This window comes from Hirundo rustica, chromosome 27 (genome assembly GCF_015227805.2).
Source record: "Hirundo rustica isolate bHirRus1 chromosome 27, bHirRus1.pri.v3, whole genome shotgun sequence".
Classification (NCBI taxonomy): domain Eukaryota; kingdom Metazoa; phylum Chordata; class Aves; order Passeriformes; family Hirundinidae; genus Hirundo; species Hirundo rustica.
The window spans coordinates 5,226,465-5,236,451 of record NC_053476.1 but is presented as its reverse complement, the minus strand read 5'-3'; the positions used below and the strand labels follow the sequence as shown (position 1 = coordinate 5,236,451).

Genomic DNA, 9,987 nt, shown 5'->3' with positions numbered 1-9,987 from the left:
ATCCGCTCGGTTCCAGCGCCGGGTCCTGCGGAGGGAATCCCGCGGGATCTGTGGGATCTGTGGGATTTGGGATCCAGGGAATGCCTCGGGCCGCGCTGCCGCCGCTCCCGGTGCCGCCTGCTCCAGGGAAAAGGGGAGATGGAGAGAGCAGGGACACGGCGGGGATGGATCCGGGACCCCAGACCCCAAATCCACACCCCAAATCCACACCCCAAACCCACACCCAAACCCCAAATCCACTCCCCAAATCCACACCCAAACCCCAAACCCACACCCAAACCCCAAATCCACTCCCCAAATCCAAACCCCAGCCCCTGAACCCCAAATCCCGCACCCCACACCCCACAGCTGGCCCCAAACCCTCTCCCCTCACCTGCCCCTTCCCGCTCACTCCAGGTCGAAGGCGGGCATCAGGAATTCCCTCGGGACGATCCCGATTTCCTGGCCGAGCTCCCCGACCCACCAACCGTGCCCGGGGTACTCCTGTGGGACCGGGGCTGGGGTCAGATCCCACAGAAATACCCCAAATCCTGCGAAAAAAACACCCAAATCCCACAGAAATACCCCAAATCCTGCAAAAACCCCACCCAGATCCCAGAGAAATACCCCAAGTCCTGAAAAAACAAACAAACAAATAAATCCCACAGAAATACTCCAAATCCTGCGGAAAAAAACCACCCAAATCGCCTCCCAAATCCCACAGAAATATCCCAAATCCCAATCCCAGCTGAGCGACCTCCTTCTGTGCCGAATGTGGGGATAAACCTCGGGACAAATCCCGGGATTTTTCCGCATCCGCAGGGCTGGAATTAAAAAAAAAAACAACCCAAACTCCAGGGGGATTCGGGATTCATCCCTAAAACCCAAATTCATCCCTAAAACCTCGCGGGCCGCTCCATCCCCACGCCTGTTTCCCAATCCCAATTTTTAAAAAAAAAACGGGGAGCAATTCCTTCCCCGCCGAACCTGGGGACAGATCCCGGGATTTTTCCGCGCCCGCAGGGATGGAATTAAAACCCCCCGAATTCCCGGCAGCCCAGATGTAATTTTTTTTCCCCCCCCTCCCCGCGCGGCTCCGGGATGAATTAAAACGCGAATTAAACGCGCATTAAACTCCGCGCTCCTCGTTCCGCGCTGCCAAAAGCGCCCCGCGCCGCCGCGTGCAGATGTTCGTTAATTATGCTAATTTTTATTAAGCCATTAGCGCGCGAGCCCTGGCGCGGCGGAGCCGGATGAACTCTGCTCCGCTCCGGCTCGATGGAATTCCTGGGTTTTGGGGGTTTTTTGGGAAGCGGGAGAGGAGGAGGAGGAGGAGGAGGAGAGCGAGGACGGGGTTTTGTTGGAATTTGGTTAATTAGGCCTTAATGAGGGGAGGGAATTCCGAGGGGTTTTATGGGAAAGCGGATGGGAGTGGTGCGGGGGGCACTGGGAACACTGGGAAGCGGATCCCCATTCCCAGGGATCTGCAGGAATCCCCAAATTGGGAACCTGGAGCCCTTTTCCAGGCTGGGGATTGGATTTGGGGTCACCCCAACTCCGTCCTCCCCATCCCAGGAATCCCCAGACTGGGAATTCCATCCCAGCAGGGTCTGTCCCGTCCCACTGGGGTCTCCAGGTCCCATCCCACCCAATCCCATCCCGAATTCCCATCCCATCCCGGATTTATCCAATCCCCAGGCCCAAATCCCGCTCCCAAACCCCGCCGAGGCCTCGGGAAAGGCCGGATCCATCCCGAGGTTCATCCCGGATCCATCCCGAGGTTCATCCCGGATCCATCCCGGATCCATCCCGAGGTTCACCCCGGATCCATCCCGGCTCCATCCCGGCTCCATCCCGGCTCCATCCCGGCTCCATCCCGGATCCATCCCGGCTCCATCCCGGTTCCATCCCGGCTCCATCCCGGCTCCATCCCGGCTCCATCCCGGATCCATCCCGGATCCATCCCGGATCCATCCCGGCTCCATCCCGAGGTCCATCCCGGATCCATCCCGGATCCATCCCGAGCCCGAGGCAGCGAGCGCGGCTGGAGGCGACGCCAGGGAATTGTTCCCATCTGCCGGAGCCACCTGAGCCCCGGTGTCCCCACAAATCACCGGCACCGGGAGATTCCCGGGATTCGGGGGTGCTGAGGCCCCGGGATCGGGGGGAGAGAGGAGGGGTGTGAAAGGGAAAGGAAAACGAAGAGGGAAGGAGCCGGGGGGTCTGGGGGTTCAGGAAGGGAGATTTTGGGGGATTTTCAGGGATTGGGAAATGCTCGGGATCCTGGAATGTTTGGGGAGAGCAGGGGGAGGGTGCGGGGTTGGGGCTCGGGGGATTCCCGGGATTTGGGGGTGCTGAGATCCTGGGATCGGGGGGAGAGAGAGGAGGGGCGAGGAAATGAACTGAAAACGAAGAGAGAAGGAGCTGGGGGGGTTCAGGAAGGGAGAGTTCGGAGTTCCAGGGGTGCCGGGATCGGGGTGAAACCTGCAGGGATCCGAGGTGAAAACTGCCAGAATTTGGGTAAAACCTGCAGGAATCGGGGTGAAACCTGCAGGGATCGGGGTGAAAACTGCCAGGATTGGGGTAAAACCTGCAGGGATCTGAGCTGAAAACTGCCAGGATTGGGGTGAAACCTGCCAGAATCAGGGTGAGACCTGCAGGGATCGGGGCGCTCCCGGCTCGGGGGTACCGCAGCTCCCCGGCCATGAACGCGGGGATTTGGAGGTTCAGGGATGGAGAAATGGGGTGAAACCGTCGGAATTGGGGTGAAACCGCCGGAACTGGGGTGAAACCGCCGGAATTTGGTTAAAACCTGCTGGAATTTGGTTAAAACCTGCAGAAATGGGGTAAAAGGTGCTGGAATCGGGGTAAAACCTGCCAGAAACGGGGTGAAAGCTGCAGAATCGGGGTGAAAGCGGCCGGAATTTGTGTAAAACCTTTCAGAAATGAGTTGAAAGCTGCAGAATCGGGGTAAAACCTTTCAGAAATGTGTGAAAGCCGGCGGCACCGGGGTAAAAGCTGCCAGAAATGAGGTGAAACCTGCAGAATTCGGGTGAAACCTGCAGAATTTGGGTAAAACCTTTCAGAAATATGCGAAAGCCGGCGGAGTTTGGGTAAAGCCTTTCAGAAATGAGGTGAAAGCTGCAGAATTCGGGCGAACCCTTTCCGCGCCCCGCCGGCCCCCGCTGGCTCCCGCTCCCGCTCCCGCTCCCGCTCCCGCTCCCGCTCCCGCTCCCGGCTGCGGCGCGGGGTCAGCGCGGGGCCGGCGGAATTAATTAATGAGCGCGGCGCTAATGAGGAGGCGGCGGCTGCCGCGTGCCGGGGCCGCTCGCGTCCCCGGAGCTCATTACGGGCTGCAATTAACGCTGCGGCACCGCCGGAGAGTTCAACGCCGCTCGGGTTATTTTTTTTTTTATTTTTATCATTTTTAATTTTTTTTGTTGTTGTTTTGGTTTGGGTTTTTTTTTTCCGCTCCCCGTTTAAATTAGCATTTTAATAACGCCGCTGCCGGGCGCGGGGAGCGGCGCTGGGATCGTTCTTTTTGCACCGCTGAGGCTGGAGCGGCAGGGCTGCGAGGGGAAATTAAAAATATAAAAATAAAAAAAATGAAAAATAAATGAAAAATGAAAAATGAAAAATAAAAAATAAAAAATAAAAAATGAAAAATAAAAAATGAAAAAGAAAAGAAATGAGAGATGAAAAAAAGAAAAATAAATAAATAAATTTAAAAATTAAAAATAAAAATAATTTTTAAAAATAAAAATAAAAATATAAATAAAAATAAGTTTAAAAAATAAATAACAAAAACACGCAATAAAAAATAAAAAAATAAACCTTTCCCACCTTTCCCGGCAGGGGAAGAAAAAGGGAAATAAATAAACTGGAATAAAATAAAAAATCCGGGAGTGTTTTTTTATTGGGTTTATCCCGCACTCCGTGTCTGGAATTTTCTCTGCCGCCGAATATTTCCGGCTTTAGAGCCGCGGGCGATGGAGCTGTGGGGAGGGTTCGGGATAATTCCACGAATCCCAAATCCCGAATCCCGGGAGAAAGGAAAAAATCTGCTCAAAAAAACCCCGATCAAAAACCTGATCCAAAATCCTGATTAAAAAATCCAATCAAAATCCTGATTAAAAACCCCCTCAAAAAATCCCATCAAAAAAACCCGATCCCAAATCCGACACCAAATCCCAGCCGAAATCCCACCAGGAATTGTTTTCCAGAGGAAACCCCGGGATTTTCTCTCCCGCTCCGAAGGTCACGCTGACGATTCCCGGAGATTCCCTGGATTTGGGGCAGGGACCGGGAATTCTCCTCCCGGGTTTTGGGCCCAATCCCAACCCCGGCCTCTTCCTTTCCCGGCGGGATTCCCGATCCCGGGGGTTTGGGGATTTTAGGGACGCGCTCCCTTCTCATCCCAGACCTTTGGGCAAATCCCAAAGCTCCGTTCTGCTTCCGGCGGATCCCGGATCCCGAATTCCGGGTGGTGGGGAGTTCGGGAGGGTGAATTCACCTCTTTGTTCAATAACTCAGAGTTAATTTGTAATTGATTCCTCTCCCTATTTATTCATTAATTCTTTTACTCCATCAAATTTAATTAAATTTGATAAATTTATTAAATTAATTGATCTTCCCCGCCCAAGGCCCATCCCGGACAATTCCTGAGGCGCTGATCCCAAAATCCCTCCCGGTTTTCCGGGATCCTTTGGAAACCCGGGAATATCCCAGAAATCCTGGGAATTCCAGCCCGGACAACCTCCGCACTCCTGGGGTTTATGGGATGAGGAACGGACGGGGTTTATCCCGGGAATTCCTGGAAGTGGGGACGGAATTCCAGCTCTTCCCGGGCAGGGTTTATCCCAGGAATTCCTGAAATTCCGGCTTTTCCCGGGTGGGATTTATCCCAGGATTGTGCAGGTGAGTCCCTGTGGGTGGGGAAAAAATTTGGGATGGAGCATCCGGGATGTGAGGGTGAGGACGGATGAGGGAAAAATTGGGATTCGGGATCAGGAACGCGCAGGTGAATCCCTGAGGATCCCTGGGCACAGTTTGGGATCGTCCTGGGGGTGACCCCTGGTTGACCCCACCGTGACCCCGCCATGACCCCGCCGTGACCCCGCCGTGACCCCGCCGTGACCCCGCCGTGACCCCGCCGCCTTCCCGCTGTCCCATCCCGGCCGTTCCCAGCGGGATCATTCCCGGGATCCGGGAGCAGCTGCGCCGAGCTCGCCGCAGGGACGCAGGGGGGGGGCCAGGGCCCATCCCACGTTCCCAAATCCCAAATCCCGCATCCCAAATCCATGGAAAATGCCGCTAGATGTCACCCCGCGCCTTCGGAATGGCGTCCCGCCGCCTCCCGCTCCCGCTTTTGGTGGGAAGGGATGGAGGGAACGAGCGGATCCCGGTTTTATCCGCCCGGAGCCGCGTTCCCAGGGTTATCCCGGAGCGGGAATCGCTGAGACGGGAAAAGGGAGCGGGAGCGGGGATTTGGGAATGGGGATATGGGAATGGGGATACAGGAACAGGGTTTCATTGGGATTATGGAATTCCAGGGTCGGAATTCCGGGTGTGTGGGAAGGAGCTCAAATCCCATCCCAATTCCAGCCCTGCCAAGGCCTCGGACACTTCCAGGGATGGGAATTGGGGATGGGAATGACTCTTCCCTTCTCCCAAACAAATTCCCAATGTTCCCAGCCATGAATTCCAAAGGAAACCCGGGAATATCCCAGAAATCCTGGGAATTCCAGCCCCGACAGCCTCCACATTCCTGGGATTTATGGGATGAGGAATGGACGGAGTTCATCCTGGGAATTCCTGGAAGCAGGGAAGGAATTCCGGCTTTTCCCAGCTGGGGTTTTCCCAGTGTTTTCTCCCTGCGGGATTTTGGGATTGAGCCATTGGCACCCCAGGGGGTGAGGGCCAGGATCCTTCAGGAGCGCCATTCCCGGGATTCCTGGGATCAAACCGGGCCCGGATTTCCCTGGAAGTGCCCGGAACACCGGGATGGGGCCGATTCCCGCAGCGGGGATCGGCGGCGCTCTCCGGCCTCCGCCGTTCCGTGATTCCCGGTGTCCGGTTCTCCCGGGGGCGCGGGGCCGGGAAGGCGCCAGATGGGATTTTACCGGAGCCGCGGTCGGAGCCGGCGCGAGATTAATTCCGCGGAATTAATTGGGACAAGATCGAGAAGGAAATCGCGGCGCGGCTGAGTGAACATTCCCAGCCCCTTCCCTCCTCCTCCTCCTCCTCCTCCCGTCGCTGCCGCTCCCGAATTTACCGGGGAAATTCCCTCGGGATCCGCCGGTTCCGGGCGAGGAATTCGCCGCGGGAGCAGCGCCCGGAATTCCCGCCGGGATCCCGGGATTTGGCCCCGGAGCTGCTGCCGGCGTCACCCCCCGGTGGGCGATCCCTCGGTCCCCAGAAACCGGGAATTGGCGGCTTTCCGGAGCCGGATGCGGGAGAGGGAGCGGGAGCTGCTCCTCCAGCCCCAGGAAAACCAGAAAAAACCAGGAAAAACCAGGAAAACCCAGGAAAACCAGTAAAACCCAGAAAAACCCAGGAAAACCCAATAAAACCAGGGAAACCCCGGAGAAACTAGGAAAAACCAGAAAAAAACCAGGAAAACCAGTAAAACCAGTGAGGCCCCGCCCCCGACACCGTTAATTTAATTTTAAATTAAATTTTAAAAATTAATTCTAATTAAATTTTAAATCCTAATTTTGAGCGATTTTAGCTCCTTTCGGCCTTGGAAACGAGCTCGGATCCCGGAAAATTCCAGCTCCTGTCTCACTGGTGGAAAGGGAGAATTCCCGCCCGAATTCCCACCCAAATTCCCGCCAGGATTCCCGCCTGGATTCCCGCCCGAATTCCCGCCCGAATTCCCGCCCGGATTCCCGCCAGGATTCCCGCCCGGATTCCCGCCCGGATTCCCGCCCGGATTCCCGCCAGGATTCCCGCCCGGATTCCGGCTCCCACCTTGCTGAGGATGCGGATGAGGTCGCCCCGCCGGAAGGAGAGCTCGTCGGGATTGTCCCCGCGGCAATCCCACAGCCCCTGGTAATAATCGGAATAATCCCCGCCGGAATTTCCTGGGAGAAGGGAAGGGAAGGGTCAGGGCGCTGCAGGATCAGGAAAGCGATTCCAGAGCCGGAAGTTCTCCTGGAGCTCCTCCGGGATGGGAAAGGCTCCAAGTCCACCGGGAATGTTGGATACTGAGGACGGAAAGCGCCAGGAATTCCATGGAATTCCGTCAGGGACTCGCTGGGATTTGTGCTTCCCAGAGTTTTGTCCCAGTTTTCCCTCCTTTCCCAGGAATTCTCCTCATCCCAGCTCCTTTCCTGCTTCCCTCAGGGGCAGGAGGGCACTGGAAGCATCCCGGGAATTTCCGGTGGGATCCATCCCAGAATTCCTGTGGGATCCCTCCCTGGCCTTCCAGGGATGAAAATCCCGTTTGAAAATCCCCAACTCCTCCTTTATCCCAGGAATTTTGGGAGATGCCTCCGGGTCCCATTGGGAAGAGTCTTCCCAACTGGAATTCCACCACGGCCAAGAGTCCCACGCCTCAGATCCCAGGAATTCTCCCGTTCTCCGCATTTTCCACAGCCCAGGATGCTCCAAAGGGGCCAAAATCCCAAAAGATTCCCCTCATCCGTATCCTGGAAATCCTTTGGATTGGGATCTTACCTTCCCTGCTCCCGAAATCCTGCTCATCCTCCGGGAATGGCGGCTCCAGCTCCTCATCTGGGGAGGGAAAAAGAGCGGGAAAATCAGGGAGAATCCGGGAATGTCGCAGCTCCGGCAGGCCCGGGGCTCCGAGAGGATCCTGGGAACAAAAAATTCCCGGATTGATTTCGGAGGAGATTTTCACGGAAAGTGGGAATTGTTGCGGACACCGGGAAAAACAGATCCACGAATTCCGGGCATTCCCATGGGAAAAGAGGGGCCTTGGGAGCAGGAGATTCCGGAGGGGAAACTCCAGGAATTTCCTGGAATCAAATCTGGTGGATCCAGGGGTTTTCCCGGAATCAGGCCCGGGAGCGGAGATCCCCACCCAACGCTCGGATTTTCCGGGACTGAACCAAAGGGGAAAAACCTGGAAAAACTTTGGAAAACTCAGCTTCTCCCTCCCGCCCCACTCCCGGGATCCTCGTCCCGGGGGTCCGGAGCCGCCGGCGCATCCCGGGAAGCTCGGGAATCTCTGCGGAGCCGAGTTTTTAATGGAGCAATTTGATTCAATTTTCCAGTCGATAAAATTCCCCGGCAGCGCTCGGCGCTTCCGAACGGACACCTTCACTCCTGATTTAACATTCCCATCCAATCCTTCCCGGGAAATTGGAAAAATTTATCACCTGTGAAATTTTATTTGGCCTCGGCCGCGTCTGTTTTCGTAAAACTTCATTAACGCCGGGGAAATTATCTCTCCGTGGCTTTTCCCGGATTTCTCTTCCCGACTCCCGGGTCTTTTCTTTTTCCCTGAGTTTTGGTCGGGAGGTGAAGGAGGGAGAGGAGGGAGAACCGGATTTTGGGGATTTTTCCTGGGGTCTTTGGAAGTTTGGGATTTGGGAAGGAAGAGCCTTGAGTTGTCCCAGGAAAGCTGGGAAGACTAATCCATGGAAATCCACGGGAATCCGTGGAAATCCGTGGAAACCTGTGGAAATCCGTGGAAATCCATAGGAATCCATGAAAACTCAGAGAGCTGCTCCAGCACGATTCCTGGATCCGAAATCCTCAGAAAAGCAAGGTCTGGATTTGGGAGATCCATCGAGAACTCGGGATAAGGAAACAGGATAAAACCTTGGGATTTTGGGCGGAGATCTGGGAACGGCCGAGGTTTCCTGGCGTTTTTCCGAGGGAAATTTGGGAATTTGGGAGCTCACCTGGCAGCACCTCGTAGATGTCGTCGCCTTCCAGCTCCGGCTCCTCCGGATTCAGGGTGGAATTTTGGGAATTGTCCATGGAATCGGAGCTGTCCCGGTCCCTGGAGAGCTCCTCCTCCTCCTCCTCCTCCTCCTCGCAGGGAATGGTCAGGGAGCTCAGGTCTGCCGGGAAACCGGGAAAAAGGGACGGAAAATCGGGAATTCTCCCAAATCCAGAGGGGTGGGATCGAGCTCCAAACCCTGCACCAGAGGACTGGGGAAAAAACTGAGGAAAAACTGAAGGAAAGACGGAAAATCCCAGGGAATGATCCCAAATCCCAAAATGGGCCTGAAGGGACGGAGCCTGGGAAGCTGCCTGGGGATTCCTGAGAATTTCTGGAATTTTCTCTGTCTCCAGGCGTGGACGGATGGATGGAAAACCGCGATCCGGGTGGGAAAACGCTTCCCAAAGATCCCCAAGATCCCGGATCCCGGGAGCCGCTCCGGGCACTCACCCTTGAGGAGGAATTGGATCTGCTCCACCCAATCCTGGGCCTCGGCCGGGCTGGGAGCCGTGAACTGCCGGGAGAATCCGTTATCCCGGGATTTGGGATGAGGGGACAGCGAGCCCCCGTTCCCAACCCCGGGGCACCGGGAAAAGCCATTCCCGGATTTATGTCCCGGCTCCAAGTGGGGGCGGAGCACAGCCAGGATATCCCAGGAAAGATGGCAGGCCCAATCCATGGAAATCCATGGAAATCCATGGAAATCCATGGAAATCCATGGAAACCCTGCCCAGGCTATCCCAGGAAAGATGGCAGGCCCAATCCATGGAAATCCACGGAAATCCATGGAAATCCATGGAAACCCTGCCCAGGCTCTCCCAGGAAAGCTGTCAGGCCCAATCCGTGGAAATCCATGGAAATCCATTCCCATTTCTCCCGCCAAATTCCCATTTCCCCTCCTACATTCCCATTTTTCCCCCCCGAAATTCCCGTTTTCCCGCCGTTTCCCACCTCGTAGGAGCGTTTTCCAGGGCAGAGCAGCTGGAAGCAGCATTTTTTCCGGGAATCTTTGCGGAGCTGGGAATCCAGGTGGGCGTGGTAGCGCTCGATGGGAAAGGAGCCCTTGGGCTGCTTGCCTGGGAAAAGGGAAT

At 55.7% G+C, this 9,987-nt stretch overlaps 1 protein-coding gene across 1 annotated transcript in view; it reads right to left on the bottom strand.

Annotated features, from left to right (window-relative positions):
- Nucleotides 1-7: 7 nt before the first annotated feature.
- Nucleotides 8-9,987, bottom strand: part of SKAP1 (src kinase associated phosphoprotein 1) — a 66,364-nt gene continuing 56,384 nt past the window's right edge. Inside the window, exons 7-13 of the mRNA XM_040087541.2 lie at nucleotides 9,848-9,972; nucleotides 9,347-9,410; nucleotides 8,853-9,014; nucleotides 7,660-7,716; nucleotides 6,952-7,064; nucleotides 374-483; nucleotides 8-117 (exon numbers count right to left, since the gene is read on the bottom strand). Of these exons, the coding sequence (XP_039943475.1) occupies nucleotides 388-483; nucleotides 6,952-7,064; nucleotides 7,660-7,716; nucleotides 8,853-9,014; nucleotides 9,347-9,410; nucleotides 9,848-9,972 (617 nt within the window). The 3' untranslated portion in view covers nucleotides 8-117; nucleotides 374-387. The remainder of the gene's footprint in view (nucleotides 118-373; nucleotides 484-6,951; nucleotides 7,065-7,659; nucleotides 7,717-8,852; nucleotides 9,015-9,346; nucleotides 9,411-9,847; nucleotides 9,973-9,987) is intronic.